The sequence below is a fragment of the Salvelinus sp. IW2-2015 genome, linkage group LG27 (assembly GCF_002910315.2).
Source record: "Salvelinus sp. IW2-2015 linkage group LG27, ASM291031v2, whole genome shotgun sequence".
NCBI lineage: Eukaryota > Metazoa > Chordata > Actinopteri > Salmoniformes > Salmonidae > Salvelinus > Salvelinus sp. IW2-2015.
This window is the reverse complement of record NC_036867.1, coordinates 11,917,010-11,935,420: the sequence shown is the minus strand read 5'-3', so window position 1 is coordinate 11,935,420 and position 18,411 is coordinate 11,917,010. Positions and strand designations below refer to the sequence as shown.

The 18,411-nt window shown below is 41.9% G+C and overlaps 1 protein-coding gene across 4 annotated transcripts in view; it reads right to left on the bottom strand.

The window, feature by feature from the left end:
* The window catches only part of arhgap21a (Rho GTPase activating protein 21a), a 99,135-nt gene that overhangs the window by 30,616 nt on the left and 50,108 nt on the right, over window positions 1–18,411 (bottom strand). For all 4 annotated transcript variants that reach the window (XM_023972273.2, XM_023972275.2, XM_023972274.2 and 1 more), the window contains exons 4-5: window positions 17,316–17,337; window positions 631–723 (exon numbers count right to left, since the gene is read on the bottom strand). In XM_023972273.2, the coding sequence (XP_023828041.1) occupies window positions 631–723; window positions 17,316–17,337 (115 nt within the window). The remainder of the gene's footprint in view (window positions 1–630; window positions 724–17,315; window positions 17,338–18,411) is intronic.

Genomic DNA, 18,411 nt, shown 5'->3' with positions numbered 1-18,411 from the left:
CAGATATATTTATACGTTTTAGAATGACACTTCCAGTTTTGGCAGGAAATACCAGGTTACCAGGAAGTGATTTATTCTTGGATGGAACATTTGTAGGACATTTGTGGGAAAATATTCAACCCTAGTCTGTGCCACTTTGCCGTTCCTGCCATGTAGCCAACCAACAGCGCCGAGAGTACAGTGGCATTGCATGCGTATATAGTGACACATTCTCTGATTGGCTTTAATTAAATTAGATGACAAGACAAACCTTTGTTTTGACAACAAGCAATTGATATAGAAGTGAATGTGGTCTTGATAATCCACAAGCGTCAGGGAAATGTATCTATATTGTGTAGTCAAATCAGGGGTAGCAGGTAGCCTAGCGGTTAAAAGCGTTGGGCCACTAACCGAAAGGTCAGCAAGGTGGAAAAATCTGCCCCTTGAGCAAGGCAGTTAACCCCCAACAATAACTGCTCCCCGGGCGCCGATGATGTGGATGTCGATTAAGGCAGCCCCCCACACCTCTCTGATTTAGAGAAATGCGGAAGACACATTTCGGTTAAATGCATTCATTTGTGCAACTGACTAGGTATCCCACTTCCCTTTCAAAAAATAAGTGGCACGAAACATGAGTCATGCTGTTGTTACCTGTACAGAGTCCAGCTCCGTGGGCAGGGCCTCCCTCCTTCACTTGCTTGACGAAGATGGTGTCCATTGGCTCCAGCCTGTTCCTCTGTCTCCCTGGAAACGGCAAAAGCGCACAGGGGGTCAGGTGCCATGGTGCAGATCCAAGGGAATATCACTACTAGGATTAGAGCTAACTACATCACTAGCATTACAGCTTGCTGGCACTTTCAAATGTTAGCATAGGTACACATCTAACATATGAAAACATGGTCTAGGGAGGGAGAAAGTGTTCTCATTTAAAGAAGAGGGAGAGCTCTCTTTTCAGATGAACACAGCAGGGTTTACTCAGCTGGAACCACACACTGCCAAGAGGCCAGACAAGACAGCACAGTGTTTCTACACGCCATTGAAAAGTTTGTTAATCTGAATAAATTGCACGCCTCTAAAATATATATATTTTTTAAATAAATAAAAAAGTTGCAACATCTGCATCATTACACATTAACATAGGCTTCTCSACACAGACCCCTACTTTTAGTGTTCAGCGTCCGAAATAATGGGGTGAACCCTGAATTGCGCTTAAGGCGAATTTGAACTTAAAATAGTCAACCATTACATTAATGCATGACTAAGTCAACATTTTACGTAAATGCCTCAAGGTTAGGATTCATCCCTCTACCTATAGCAGGGATCATCAACTAGATTGAGTCGCGCGCCAATTTTTTCTTGAGCAGATGGTCGGCGGGCCGGAACATAATTGCAAATGAACAGCAAGAAGCCCAAACAGATATGTTTACTAATGATTATAAGTAATTGTTTTACTAACTTAGTCTGTCTATTAAACTTTCTATATCTCCTCTTTCCAACTGTAATTTGATGCCTGAACAGCTAATACCTAGATGCACAGGGGTGTAGAGCACTATAGGCTTTTGCACTTCAGTAAAAAAAAATAAAAAAAATATTGACAGTCTATACAATGACTGAGGTTTAAGTGCAATTTCAAATCCAAAGTGCTGGAGTACAGAGTCAAAACAACCAACAAAAATGGATCACTGTCCCAATACTTTTGAAGCCCGCTGTATAAGACTCTGATACCAGATGACATACCTAGTTTAAAATGATGTCCATCTGATAGTTTCAGTAATGAAGTTGTCGATGACGCATTACTTTGTGCTTGGCTAGCAACTGCAAATGGAAAATGGGGGTTACGCCTAGTAACCAAAGAATGACATGGCTCCAACGCAAGGGGAGTAATCAACGACCTTGTGTCACCTACACACAAAACTCAATAATGTGAAGGTGGAATTTCATTTTTAGAAATGTTTACAACTTAAAAATGAAAAGCTGAAATGCCTGGAGTCAAATCAGTATTCAGAACCCAATAGACCTAGCGTTGCAAGCGCTATGCTCTACCAACTGAGCCACACCGGACCTTTGTTAATGCAACCCCTTTGTTACAGCACGCCTAAATAAATTCAGCAGTAAAAATGTGCTGAACAAGTCACATAATAATTGGCATGGATGCAATAATAATGTTAACCATGATTTTTGAATGACTACCTCATCTCTGTACCCTACACATACAATTATCTGTAAGGTCCCTCAGTTGAGAAGTGAATTTCAAAACAGTCAACCACAAAAACTAGGGAGGTTTTCCAATGCCTTGCAAAGGGCACCTATTGGTCGACGGGTGATTTGGATGGTGTATCAATACACCTAGTAACTACAAAGATACAGACGTCCTTTCTAACTCAGTTACCGGAGTGAGGAAGGAAACCGCTCAGCGATTTTACCTTTAGGCCAATGGTGACTTTAAAACAGTTAGAGATTTTAATGGCTGAGATGGGAGAAAACGGAGGATGGATCAACATGGTAGTTACTTCACAATACTAACCTACATGACAGAGTGAAAAGAAAGATGCCTGTACAGAATACAAATATTCCAAAACATGCATCCTGTTTGCAATAAGACACTAAAGTAAAACTGCAACAAAAACATTTTGGGATTGGGGCAAATCCAACACAACACTGAGTACTACTTCATATTTTCGGGCATGGTTGGTGGCTGCATCATGTTATGGGTATGCTTGTCATCGGTAAGGACTAGGGAGTTTTTTTTTTAGGATAAAAATAAACGTAATAGAGCCAGGCACAGGCAAAATTCTAGAGGAAAACCTGGTTGTCTGCTTTCCAACAGACACTGGGAGACAAATTCACCTTTCAGCAGGACATAACCTAAAAAAACAAGGCAAAACATACACTGGAGATGCTTACCAAGACGACATTGAATGTTATTGAGTGACCTAGTTACAGTTTTGACTTAAATCAGCTTTAAAATCTATGGCAAGAAATGAAAATGGCTGTCTAGCAATGATCAACAACCAACTTGACAGAGTTTGAATTGTAAAAATAATAAATGTGCAAATATTTTACAATCCAAGTGTGCCAAGCTCTTAGAGACTTAACCAAAAAGATTCACAGCTGTAATCACTGCCAAAGGTAACATGTATTGACTCAGGGGTGTGAATACTTATGTAAATTTGATATTTCATGTTCAATAAATTTACAAACATTTCTAAAAACATGTTTTCACTTTGTCATTATGGGGTATTGTGTGTAGATGGGTGAGAAAAAAACCATTTAATCCATTTTGAATTCAGGCTGTAACAACAAAACGTGGAATAAGTCAAGGGGTATGAATACTTTTTGAAGGCACCGTACAAGCACCACTGTGTTTGTGTGTGTGAAAAGGGGAGGGTGTCACCATAGTGTAGGGAATTGTATGGGGGTGGTAATGTATTCCTGTGTGTCTATTTGTTTGTCTGAGTGGGTGAGACAAGAGGTCGAGGGAGATTTTCTCAAATGTCCGGTAAATTGAAACGCTGCCGGTCAAATGTCCGGCGACGCATTTTCACGACGGAAACCCTGGCCGGTGGGTGGGTGCGTGAGTCCCTGGGCTGTGTGCCACGCTGTCAGTTTAAACACTGTACTCTGGACAGGCTGTGGAGATGAGGCAGCTGGAGCTTTGTCCTCTTTAAAAGATCTGTATTACAAGTGTCAGAACGAAAAGGAGAAGGCAAGCACAACTCTGTACATTTACACAAACAGTCAGCTTCTGACCTAAACATCTCTCTGAACAACATATCCCTGATTCTCACTATTAGTATGGACAGAGACACTGACAGAATTCTGGAAGACCCACATGTGGAGAGACATGCAAATACAAAGTGTCTCGCTCTTGCATAATCGTGTGCCACTTCAGGAAAGTTGTGCATTTTGCTGCCCTAAACTCCCTCTTGTGGTGGAAAATACTAATGTCAGAGGATGAATGCTTCTGATGAGTGAATAAATGCTCTGAATACTTTATTATTATTTTTCTTAAACAGCCCAAACTGATCTTATAGATCTACTCTATTGGTGTTGAATTGTCTATTTATTTTGCCAAAGCCTTTGCCTACAACAAATGAACACTATTCTGGTATATTTATGGCAGCCTTGTAGCATATCTGCAGTATATGCCTATGGAATCTACAGTACAATGGCAGAAATGACCACGGTGAGCACAAAACATACTAAACCTAACATGCAATGTGACAATTTGTGCATGTTATCCGGTTTTAACTACAAATTGATTTCCACCATAAGAGCGACACCTTTATTCCAGCAGATGGCACTAGAAGGCATACAATGAGTAACAAAGCCATTGCTCAATGTTACTTACATGATGAGAACTGTAGTAATCCAAGGGCAAAACTGCATTACCCTTCACCTTCATGCTATTTCACTATTTAATTTGTCCTAATTTGTCTGAAGGATACCATGGAATCCCAGTTCCAAATGACAAGGCTACACTGGTACTTCCATTTTAATGTAAAATGGTTGTAAGTGTCGAATAAAAAAGGGTATGACTGTTTATCTAATTTAAATCTTATTTAATATCTAAGGTTAAATAAACTGACTGACAATACTGCTTAAAAAAGAAAGATTCACGGAGGACACAAACCTCTCTTGCCGAGAGAGAAACCCAAAAGCCTGCTCCTCCCTGTTCCATCAAGAGAAACCTCTCCTCATCCCAATCCAACATCAATCCGACAACGTTCAGATTCGACTGTACAAATTGGATTCTGGAGTTTTCAGCCCTGCAGCTGGATGAGCGAGATTAAAAATCAGGAAATCAACAGCTTTGGATATTTTTAAAGTCCCTATCCTACTAAAGTAGAATGACAGTTGAGATTGATGAAATGGGACAACATTACATATTTGACCTTTTTAACTCGCAGACAGCTGTTGGCTGGAAAATGATAAATCTTTTTATTTATTTTATTTTTTACTTCGATATAAATATTGCTACAGCCAGATGTAAATATAAGAATCAGATGTGTTCCATCGAGCAGACCAATAGGCTTTTAGCTATAGTGATACAGTATGCGGCTTTCCCTTCAAGCTACTACTTGAACAACTAATACAGTTGTTGAAGCGTTCTACTAGAGGTCAAGGTAGGAGAGGTCGAGTCAAAGAGCAGTGGGCTGGATTCAAACCCATGCTGAATATGACATAATATACTGTATGTTTTCCGGGGTCAGTGCGGCTCTAACTGCTGGACAACACAGGCCACAAACTGCTTTAAATCAAATAATCCATCATAACATGTTATTTTTAACAATAAAAAGGATAACCTTGCATAAGGCTTTTGCAGTTTGTGCTAACATCCTAACCTGGTGGAGGTCTCTCGTGCTCTCTATAGAGGACTGTTTTCCAGGCAGCGCTTGTCTGCAGTGTAAAGCCTGGGCTTCAGCGTTTTGGTTTGGCTGCGGTCCCTGCATGCGCAGCTGGGCCTGGTTGTGTGGGCTGGCTCCATCACTCTCCCGTTGTTTTGGGTTAGATAATGTTATTCTACAGAGGGGCTGGGAGCAGCGCCCGCCGCCTGCCTGCATTAGCCCAGACAGAATGCAACAGGGCCTCTAATATTTTCTTTCCCTCTTTCTCTTGCACGTAGTTACATAGGGCACAATGCACACAAACAATCACATGTGGATGTACATGCACTCATGCCTTCTCTTCCTCTCCCACGCCCCCTTGTTCTGTCTCTCTATCCCTCTCGCTCGTAGAGGGACGGGCCTCTGTTTGCTAACACTTCAAAAACAACTGACAGAGAGGACTGTGTGTATAGATGGTAATCTGTGACTCTGGTACAACAGGAATTATAAAAATAGGAGGCGCATGATCTCTAGTCTCCATATAAACACTAAGAGTGATTCTGCCCCAACCCATGGTGTGGGAAAGTCTGGGAAATAGGCATTGATCATATACCAATAATAATCTATCAAACTGCTTTCAGCCACGATGCATCTACCTTTAATAACTAATCAGGTTCAATGTTCAAAGAAGATGGGTATCATGACAATCTTCAACCCATCGTAACCAAAAGGTTTTTACAGTACATAACGGAGACATCAATTCATTGAGTAAAATCCTGTGAGTCAGTTGATGCATAAGGTGCCTTCAGAAAGTATTCATACCCCTTGATTTATTCCACATGTTGTGTTACAGCCTGAATTCAAAATGGATTAAATATACACTGCTCAAAAAAATAAAGGGAACACTTAAACAACACAATGTAACTCCAAGTCAATCACACTTCTGTGAAATCAAACTGTCCACTTAGGAAGCAACACTGATTGACAATACATTTCACATGCTGTTGTGCAAATGGAATAGACAAAAGGTGGAAATTATAGGCCATAATTTAGCGAAGACACCCCAATAAAGGAGTGGTTCTGCAGGTGGTGACCACAGACCACTTCTCAGTTCCTATGCTTCCTGGCTGATGTTTTGGTCACTTTTGAATGCTGGCGGTGCTTTCACTCTAGTGGTAGCATGAGACGGAGTCTACAACCCACACAAGTGGCTCAGGTAGTGCAGCTCATCCGAGACGGCACATCAATGCGAGCTGTGGCAAGAAGGTTTGCTGTGTCTGTCAGCGTAGTGTCCAGAGCATGGAGGCGCTACCAGAGACAGGCAGTACATCAGGAGACGTGGAGGAGGCCGTAGGAGGGCAACAACCCAGCAGCAGGACGCGTACCTCAGTCTTTGTGCAAGGAGGAGAGGTGTAGCACTGCCAGAGCCCTGCAAAATGACCTCCAACAGACCACAAATGTGCATGTGTCTGCTCAAACGGTCAGAACAGACTCCATGAGGTGGTATGAGGGCCCGACGTCCACAGGTGGGGGTTGTGCTTACAGCCCAACACCGTGCAGGACGTTTTGCATTTGCCAGAGAACACCAAGATTGGCAAATTCGCCACTGGCGCCCTGTGCTCTTCACAGATGAAAGCAGGTTCACACTGAGCACATGTGACAGACGTGACAGAGTCTGGAGACGCCGTGGAGAACGTTCTGCTGCTGCAACATCCTCCAGCATGACCGGTTTGGCGATGGGTCAGTCATGGTGTGGGGTGGCATTTCTTTGGGGGGCCGCACAGCCCTCCATGTGCTCGCCAGAGGTAGCCTGACTGCCATTAGGTACACGAGAATGAGATCCTCAGACCCCTTGTGAGACCATATGCTGGTGCGGTTGGCCCTGGGTTCCTCCTAATGCAAGACAATGCTAGACCTATGTGGCTGGAGTGTGTCAGCAGTTCCTGCAAGAGGAAGGCATTGATGCTATGGATGGCCCGCCCGTTCCCCAGACCTGAATCCAATTGAGCACATCTGGGACATCATGTCTCGCTCCATCCACCAACGCCAACGTTGCATCCACAGATAGATCCAGAGCACCTCATCAGGAGCATACCCAGGCGTTGTAGGGAGGTCATACAGGCACGTGGAGGCCACACACACTACTGAGCCTCATTTTGACTTGTTTAAGGACATTACATCAAAGTTGGATCAGCCTGTAGTATGGTTTTCCACTTTAATTTTGAGTGTGACTCCAAATCCAGACCTCCATGGGTTGATACATTTGATTTACATTGATCATTTTTGTGTGATTTTGTTGTCAGCACATTCAACTATGTAAAGAAAAAAGTATTTATTATGAATATTTCATTCATTCAGATCTAGGATGTGTTATTTTAGTGTTCCCTTAATTTTTTTGAGCAGTGTATATTTTTCCTCTCACCCATCTACACATAATATCCCATAACGACAAAGTGAAAGCATGTTTTTTGCACATTGATTGAAAATGAAAAACATAAATCTCATCTACACAATACTTTGTAGAAGCACCTTGGTGATTACAGCGGAGTCATCTTGGGTATGTCTGTATCAGCTTTGCACATCTGCATTTAGGGATTTCCCCCCCCCCATTCTTCCTTGCAGATTTTCTCAAATTTGTATGAGTACCACTTCAGTGTGGCGGCAGCACCCCCGGCCCCCACGACGGCGCACGTGCGACACCCACACTGCTCAAATCATAGCTTCATAGGCGAAGCTTCCACGACCGGACCCACAGCAAAGTTTGATTCTAGCCGACGTGAGATTTCATAACTTAAAACCATGACCAGAGAGAGACGGTCAAAGAACACAGGAAAGAGCTGCTGTTTTTATGAGCGAGTTCATGTTTAAGTTTTTATTCAGCACTGTTTTTATATTGAAAAAATTACAACACAAACATGTTTCTCCCTACTTCCACTCGCGCTACTACCAGCACAGCAGCTGCAACGAATGAGTAGCCATTAGCCAAGTGTATCGATAGACCTGCATTTTCATTATTAGCAGCTCATCGTGTCTATTTTAATATCAAGGAATATTACATTTCCTCTGGTAATAGGAACAACATGAATTTGTGCATGAGGCATCAATAATGTGGTGCGACTCCAGTTTCGCCATCAGGTGGAAGACCCCTGTCTCTGGTCAGTCTCACCGGAGCTAAGGAGAGAGCAGGAACCCTGAGAGGTGGGCCCGCTGCTGCTCTCTCCCTCCCTCTGATGAGACTGACCATCAGATGCAGGTCTCATCAGTCCAGTACAATAAGTGCTTCAACCACTGATACATTTTGTAATTAAATTTAGAGTTTTGAAATATATGGTCTGAGAAGAACAATATTGTCAGGCCAAGCATAGTCAATATGTTGTGATAATGTACTACGCCTACTGCACAAACCTCATTCTGACACAACAGTTTCTATTAGGTTATTGTTGCATAGGCGTCCATTTTTGAAGTCATGTAAAAAAAAAAAAAAAAAGAGCGGTAGACCGTGGCTTGCTATTTTGACTCCAAAAGTGATCTTGACTCAATAAAGGTTGGTGACCACTGCTTTAAGGGAAGAGTTAGCTGGATGGAACTTCGCTAAGGAAGGTTGGGGGTTTTAAAGCCCACCAGAGAATATTGGGGAATTCTACTTGCTTGTGCTATTGCTTCCTCTGCAATCTTTATGGAGGCCGACCAAAATCTACCAAAAATGAAATAAAAAAATTGGACATCTCCCGTGAAGACTTTCACACAGAACAAAAAACAAATATTTTAACAGATGTAGATTTTTATGTTTCTGGAGCGCTTTTTCATCCCCGAAGTACCACAGCTTCACAAGCATAATACAATATATCTCATGTGTATAGTCCTCTTCAACAGCTAAGTAAAATACACAGCCAGAGAGAGAAAGACTGAACTGGGGGGGAAAAAAGCTAGAGAGAGGAAACGAGTTAGAAGACTATTTCAAATAACAGCCGTTCGATATGTATACAATCATTGTGAAAAGCAACAAACAGACATCAACACTTCTAAACACAATTCCACAAACACACACACACACTTCCTGTCTGTATGTTTAGATTGTGTCGAGATTCTTCGATCCCAAGCAGGCAGGCAGGCAGGGTGTGTGTGTGTATGTGCACGTTCCTGGGGTTTGAAGGGGTTCCAGCGGCAACACCCAGATAGTCAACATGGGGTGAGGCGAGAGGAGCAGGCCCCCTCTATCCAAACAGCAACAGCCTCATCACACACTGGCCCAAAGTCAAGCAAATAAACTCCACTGCTGCTCTGGAGGGAATATGGGACCGCATGACACAGGCTAAAAGGGCTGTCTAGGGCTGAATGAGGAAAAACTGGATGGATCTCAATACCTTAAAGTGTCTTTCCTGCCTGTGTCCAATCTAATACACTTAGCTGCTGATCTGAAAGAGCAATATAGTGGGACCCTACCAGTAGATAGACGGAGGAGAAATATATCATATTGAAGTACTGAGGATGAAACCAAACAAGAATATCACCACTTCATACTGCGGTCCAGGCGATCTTAGAGAAAGCTTGTGGGAGGAAAGCTGAGAGGGAGAGTCTTGCGAAACCGAGTCTTACATGAAGTAACATTTAACATTTGTGAATCTTGCAGGAAATATCTAAACTGTTACAGAACAGGACTCAATGTGGCTACCATTTACGAGCGTTGTATGAAACATAGGAGGATTTACAGGACCCGGACCAAGGGGGCATTAGGGGCTCTCCAGGCAGGGGGGAACGTTATTCATCTTCTATTGCGGAGTGATGAATGGTATATGCATATGTGGGTGCACACGCATAGAAACAGACACACACGCACAATACCCCTAAGGATTTCCTGATGTCACAGTGGGGGCTCTGTGTGTTTTATGTTTCGGGCCTCGTGCCGAGCGCGACACGGAGATGGCCAACAAGATGCTTACAGGAATTCTCTCCGCTGCTCAATTTCCCTTTTGTAAGACCAGAATCTGCCTGCTCATGAGCGGACTGTTCCCTCCCTCTCTGCTCATCACTTCACTTGCCCAGTCATACCATAACCAGGGGTTGTAAGCAAAATTATTTTCCAATCGTTTCATTCTGAGCAGAAACACACTTTGTTGCATTCCATTCCACTGTTCCAACCAGCAAGTACAGGTTTATATTGTTCCTTTTTTAATTGTTATTTTACCCCTTTTCTCCCTAATTTCGTGATATCCAATTGGTAGGATCGAACCCGGGTCTGTAGTGACGCCTCTAGCACTGCGATGCAGTGTCTTAGACCGCTGTGCCACTTGGGAGGTTCTGTTCCTTTTTTAACCAGTGAAATCAACCGTTTTTAAAAAAACATTTAGCTCATTAAGTTACTTCACCAATAAGTGGGGACAGAGCAGGCAAGCTAGTTGTTTACATGCGTGACAGACAAGTGTAGCCTATGGCGCAAGATGCAACTGAAATTTTGCCGGCAGGTAGAGTGAGCAGTGGTGTAAAGTACTTAAGTAAAAATACTTTAAAGTACTACTTAAGTAGTTTTTTTGAGGTATCTGTACTTTATTTATATTTTTGGCAACTTTTACTCTACTATATTCCTAAGTAAAATAATGTACTTTTTACTCCATACATTTTTCCTGAAACTCAAAAGTAGTCATTACATTTCAAATGCTTAGCAGGACAGGAAAATGGTCCAATTCACACACTTATCAAGATAATATCCCTGGTCATCCCTACTGCCTGTGATCTGGCAACTCACTAAACACAAATGCTTCGTTTGTAAATTATATATTGGAGTCTGCCCCTGGCTATCCGTAAATAAGAAATTTAAAAAAGAAAGTTGTGGCGTCTGCTTAGTATAAGGAATTTAAGTATATTTGAACAATTACATTTACTTTTGATACTTAAGTATATTTAAGACCAAATACTTTAGGACTTTTACTCAAGTAGTATTTTACTGGGTGACTTTCACTTGAGTCATTTTCTATTAATTAAGGTATCTTTACTTTTACTCAAGTATGACATATGGGTACTTTTTCTACCACAGATTGAGAGAGGATTGAGGCTTAAAGTAGAACTGACAGCATTTTAACTACTTTGCAGTCATGAAAAAGACAAACATAATAGTAAAAAAATATCAAATTCCCAGTTTATGCTTCAAAACTAACTTCATTAGAGGTTTTAAAAACTAGTTATATTTGACTGAAAATTCCATGACGTACAGTAAGGCATTGTTGTTGGCAGAATATATGGATGGAGTTCAATGCATGATTAATATAATTCACCAATACATATCTTGGTTGTCCAAAAAATATTGCCATCAGGTTGTAAATCACAGCTGGCCTGGTACATTGTGTGCGTTTGTAAATTCACTCTGGCTATCTACTTCGATTTCAGAGCACTCTCGTCTGAGTGTGCCAGAGCGTAGCAAAACTGATTAATTTACAAACACGCAACACCCGCTGAATGACCGGTGTCAGTAAACATTGACAAAAAAAGTTATTCAATTGTTGGCAGCAGCACAGTTGGTCACTAACACTCTAGATAACACGAAAACAGCCTAACCAGCTCTCCTAGGGCTAGTAAAATGGTCAGATTCTCTCATTTGTGTCAGTGTGCGCTCTGAATTTATTAACAGAATCTGACAACACTCTGAATTTATGAACGACCCAGAGTGCCATCTGACACACTGGAGGCAATTTACAAATGCACCCATTGTTTGCTGCCTCCACCCATTCGGGATCCACTGTTTCAGTTTCAATGACTCAATATTCTGAACAAAAACGGGCAACTGTAACTAACACTGGAAATGTCAACACAATCAAACTAGCAAGGACAATGATCACAAGCCAGTCATAACGTGGTTAATAGGCTAGTGCACATCTGTCAAACACGAGGCCAGCGGGCCGAATAGGACACACAAGCGAGTATAAATGAGCCAACAGTTTAGTCATATACTTTATGAAATTACAGCCTGATGCGCTCGCATCTGAATTCAACTTCAGTTACAGTGCTTTCGTGTGTCCCGTTATAGAGCGCAGCGGAGGGAAAGTGTAGAGACTCATGCTACAGTCCTAGCTGGACTACTAAAATGTTGCAGTCTGCCTTCGGTTTTTAAAACTTGACAACGAATATCTAAAAAACAAAACAACATGCAAAGGAGAAACATGTAGGCCTATTACAGTAACATTTGAGCAGTAGCCTAGGCTGCCTACTTAACTGCAATATCTTTTGAGTGCAAAATACAGCAATGCTGCATTGTCACAAAACATTTAAAACATGTTTGAAGTTTAAATGTTACAACAAACCTATGTTTTTGAGTAGTACACAGCGTTGTACGAGATCTTCAGTTTCTTGGCAATTTCTCACATGGAATAGCCTTCATTCCTCAGAACAAGAATAGACTGACGAGTTTCAGAAGAAAGTTCTTTGTTTCTGGCCATATTGAGCCTGTAATTGAACCCACAAACTAGTCTAAAGGCGGCCAATATCCCCGGTCATCCCTACTACTTATTGCTTCTTTTAATCAGAACAACAGTTTTCAGCTGTGCTAACATTACTGCAAAAGGGTTTCTAATGATCAATTAGCCTTTTAAAATGATGAACTTAGATTAGTTAACACAACGTGCCATTGGAACACAGGAGTGATGGTTGCTGATAATGGGTCTCTGTACGCTTATGAGGATATTCCATAAAAAATAAGCCGTTTCCAGCTACAATAGTCATTTACAACATTAACAATGTCTACACTGTATTTCTGATCAATTTGATGTTATTTGAAATGGACAAAAAAAAGTGTTTTTCTTTCAAAAACAAGGACATTTCTAAGTGACCCCAAACTTTTGAACGGTAGTGTACATAAGTGGACTTTATAAAAAAGGGCCATATTATTATCATCAATAAAAAAAGTTGGTATTTTACCCCCTTTTTTCCCCTCCCCAATTGTGATCTTGTCTCATCGCTGCAACTCCCCAACGGGCTAGGGAGGTGAAGGACGAGTCACGCGTCCTCCAAAACATGACCCGCCAAACCTCGCTTCTTAACCTCGCTTCTGCAGGCAGACACTGGAATATGTTTCTGAGGGACAGAGAGGGCTTTGCATAGGTGCTTTGTTGTATTTTTTGGTGGGACTGGAACAAAATGCCTGGAACATAAAATAACTTTGTTAACCAGTTCCTATGCTTTAAAATAACAGTTCTGTTCCGGGACAGTATGGATCCCTTTCGTTCCTGGTTCCGTTTGTGTTCCTTGAAAAATGAAACAGCTCCAACCCCTGATCATAACCATCCTCTGGATCATAACTTGGATCACTATTAAGAACAAGAAAAACAGATCACTCCCAGGTCATGAAATCTGTTCTGTACTCAATACATGAAATAGTGATGTTGGTAATGTACTACAAAAAATGAAAACAAATTCTATAAGGTTGATGCAGTCAGTGAAGGAGTTGCATTTCCACTGCAGCACAGAAGGGCACAGTATTGATGCCATACCAGTTCAAAGAGGAAGCAGAGATTATGCCTTGTCCACTGGCGATTGCACCTTCAGTACTGTAGCCTAAACAACCTTTGTGGTAGAGTAGTGGAACGTTACTTGTGACTAATGGCAGCAGTCACACTGTGCAGCACCCCAATCAAAAGCGCAACATAAACAATGATTGATATCTTTATATGGATGAGCAGCTTGTGACATGTGCGTGAGTGTTACTGATTTCGTTTGTGTGTGCTGTATGTATGTGTGTACACTGTGCAATAAAATGTGTGTGTATACTCTGCACAGTCGTGTATTTCCGGGAGCTGCAGATCAGATGGGACTCTGCATCCCCGCTGTCACGCTGCAGCACTCCCAGACATGGGGGGGAGGACCGGATGCACTGTGGGATAGGGAGGACTTGCCAAGCTCACGCACTATACAAAGCTACAACACTGACAAGCTTACTGCAGAAAAGAGCTTCTACCTGCAGCTTTATAGACTGCAGCTGCTATTGATCTCTGTCTGTCTATCTAGCTCAAATGCAGACTCAAGCCATCACAGTATATTTAAGTAATAAGGCCCGAGGGGGTGCGGTACAGTGCATTGGGAAAGTATTCAGACCCCTTTATCTTTTTCCACATTTTACTGAGTTACAGCCTGAATCTAAAATGTATTAAATCGTCGTCCCCCCCTCATCAATCTACACACAATACCCCATAATGACAAAGCAAAAAACAGGATTATAGATTTTTTTCCTCAAATGTACTAAAAATAAAAAACTTTAATATTAAATTGACATAAGTATTCAGACCCTCTACTCAGTTGTTGAAGCACCTTTGGCAGTGATTACAGTCTTGAGTCTTCCAGGGTATGACGCTACAAGCTTGGCACACCTGTATTTGGGGAGTTTCTCCCATTCTTCGCTGTAGAGCCTCTGAAGCTCTGTCAGGTTGGATGGGGAGCGTTGCTGCACAGCTATTTTCAGGTCACTCCAGAGATGGTTCAGAGACTTGTCCTGAAGCCACTCCTTTATTGTCTGGGCTGTGTGCTTAGGGTCGTTGTCCTGTTGGAAGGTGAAACCTTCGCACCAACGGAGGTCCGTTCATCTTTCCCTCGATCTTGACTAGTCTCCCAGTCCCTACCGCTGAAAAACATTCCCACAGCAGCCACTACCATGCTTCACCATAGGGATGGTATTGGCCAGGTGATGAGCAGTGTCTGGTTTCCTCCAGACGTGAGGCTTGGCATTCAGGCCAAAGAGTTCAATCTTGGTTTCATCAGACCAGAGAATCTTGTCCTTTAGGTGCCTTTTGGCAAATTCCAAGCGGGCTGTCATGTGCCTTTTAGTGAGGCGTGGCTTTCGTCTGGACACTACCATAAAGGCCTGATTGGTGGAGTCCTGCAGAGATGGTTGTCCTTCTGGAAGGTTCTCCCATCTCCACAGTGGAACTCCGGAGCTCTGTCAGTGACCATCGTGTACTTGGTTACCTCCCTGACCGAGGCCCTTCACCCCCGATTGCCCCGTTTGGGCGGAGGCCAGCTATAGGAAAATTCTTGGCGGTTCCAAATTTCTTCCATTCAAGAACGATGAAGGCCACTGTGCTCAAGGATGATCAATGGAAACAGGATGCACCTGAACTCAATTTAAAGTCTCATAGCAAAGGGTCTGAATACTTACATAAATAAGGCATTTCTAATTAATTTATTTTTCAAATTGGCACCATTGTCTATCATTATGGGGTATTGTGTGTAGATGAGGAAAAATATTAATTTAATCAATTTTAGAATAAGGCTGTAACGTAACAAAGGGCTGCCTGAATACAGCCCTAAAGCTGGGTGGACACTACATGACTTCAAAAATCCTAACATGGTCGAGTCTCTCACATTAAACAACCTTCTTCCCTGAAGTTTTGTTGTGTTGCCAACGTAGTGGTGCGCACACTAAACAATGTGAAACAGAAAGGAGGGGTCACACACTACAAGATTCTTCACTTGGTCGTGAGGATTCTCCATACCACACTGTCTGGCGAAAACAAGGCGATTAGATTGTAACGTAGCTACAAGCTGTGGCTCAAAGCAGCCTCAAAACATTCAGTCAGACATTCACACTTGCCATACAGAGTTGAAACATCTAGCTGGCATTTTTTATTGAATAACAGTGCTTGTGAACTTCAGAGCTGTAACGATTTGACACCATCTTTGGTTAAACGTAAGTACAAACACATACTAGTAGTAATAGTGATCGCTCCTGCTGGAGAGTCTACACATTCTGGGTGATGTGAAACAACTTCATGATCTCACTGGCTTCTTCTCTGGCGAGCTCTCATTGGCTATTGCTGATCACCATTCTCAAAACTTGTCTTTGCACATCTCACACAAGAGCATTTCAGATTTTGTGGCGATAAAATAAAATAAATGTTAAATAGCGGGACGTCTGGGCCTGCTCAAAGACGAGATTGGTAGCCATCAGATTGCGTCTTTGACTCGCTCACATTAAATGTGCGTCGGTGACAACCGTGGACCCCGAGTAGGCAATGACATGGGGATTTTTTTTCTGATATCAAATACTTATCTGGGACAGCTAAATCGTGGCCAAAACCGTGTAGTGTACCCCCAGCTTTAGCCGTGGTATATTGGCCACATAACACAAACCCCAGAGGTGTCATATTGCTATTATAAATTGTTTACCAATGTAATTAGAACAGTTAAATAAATGTTGTCATACCCGTGGTATACAGTCTGATATACCACAACTTTTAGCCAATCAGCATTCAAGGCTCGAACCACCGGTTTATAATCATATTTAACCGCTATAAAGACTACTGTTCAGACCGTATTGATGGATTTTGTATAGCTCAACGAAGATAGACCATTGGGAAAGCTGATTGACGGATCACATTTGGTTATAAACTACCTGATCAATCATCAGTCCTACTTGAAACTGGTTATTTTCTATGCTGAATTGGTTCACCACTGATTCATTTGAAGCAGTGAAGGTTAAACAACCATTAAGATGATTTTCTACTTCCTTTTAATCTGATTCCTCTTGTCGTGACATTTAAGGAGTTAAAGGGAGAGTGAATAACAGTACACTGGCTCTACTACATCAATTGCAGGTTTCAATCTAGCTTGAGAGATCTGCTGTTATCACGCCACTGAGTACTAGGAATGTGATCTCACTGCAATTCTCAGAGTGCACTACACTAGAGGAGTAACCAAACACTTGTCTAGGATTGGTCAGGAGCCAGAGTGAGTGGTGCAGTGGCTGCTGGAGATTTTCTCCTGTGTAAGAGCACGGCGTGACTCTTCGTTGATACAGTGAGGGACGAAGTGCATTCAAGAGTGCAGTGTTGTGTCACGTTGCAAAATGCTGTTGTTGAATGAGAAGGTTTATCTGAATGGTTTGTGAGTGACCATGTGCAACACTGAAGAGATGAAGCTTGCTTGCTGATCAGTGACCATCAGTCTTCTTTTATAGATGTTCTATTCAAAGTCTGGAGGGAGTCGAGTTACAAATTCAACAAGAACTTGATATACATGCTGTCCACTTACCTCGACTGCCATTGTCTTCATCCTAGAAGAGAGAAAAGATAGTCAGACATTTTTTGCATTCACATTTTATCTGGGGTTTTCCTCAATGAAGATAAAGTGATTGAGTGTTGTACTCTGGAAGAAAAGAGAAAATGGCTTTCACTGTCATTAAACAAGACTAATTGGCATAAACCACAATATGCAACATTAAAGTAGATTCAGACAAACGTGACGAAGGCGCAGTTCTTCTACGCGTCGGCGTCACTGAACATTTTGATTAGAAAAAGCTACTTTAGATTTGTTTGTTTTTATCTGATATCCTTCAAGCTTAAATACTTAATTTCCTTCAAGTGCGGGTTCAAAACACCCACATGAGTGTTCTAATCCCGTAACCCCGCAGCAACACATATGTTCTCCACATATTCTTTTAAGACTCCCGAGTTTCCCTTGGCGATCCTATAAGACAGGCTGACCTTCTTCAAGTTAACCCAGTTTCAGAAAGACTGGGACTGTGATTACTCAAGAGCTCCGAAAAGTAATTAGAATACATGATGGGGCGGAAGGTAGCCTAGAGGTTAGAGCGTTGGGCCAGTAACCGAAAGGTTGCTAGATCGAATCCCTGAGCTGACAAGGTAAAAATCTGCCGTTCTGCCCCTGAACAAGGCATTTAACCCACTGTTCCTAGGTAGTCATTGTAAAATAAGAATTTGCCTAGTTAAATAAAATGTAATCATGGCATCGGATGGAATTCTGAGAATTTCATAAAGATCAAATTTCTACAAAGTTACAGGGTTTATTTTATGTTAGCAAAGACTTTGTCTAAAATCACTCTGAAATCTAATGTTGACATTTTAATTTGAGTACTTCCCAGAAGCTCTTAGCTGCATCTTACTGTAAGAAGGGAATTAGAAAGCCTCAGCTAAAAGCTGGACAAGACTTGGCCTTGCCAGCTCTGCCAACTCTAATGCCATTTCTGGGAGCATTAGAAATGGGCATTATGACCACGTGGCAACTGTTACTGATGGAGACATATTGCTCTTTATGTCTTAATGCACTGAGAACCAATAAACTCTCAATTAAGTTAAGTTTCCGATTTTCCAAATAAGAGTTGAACTGT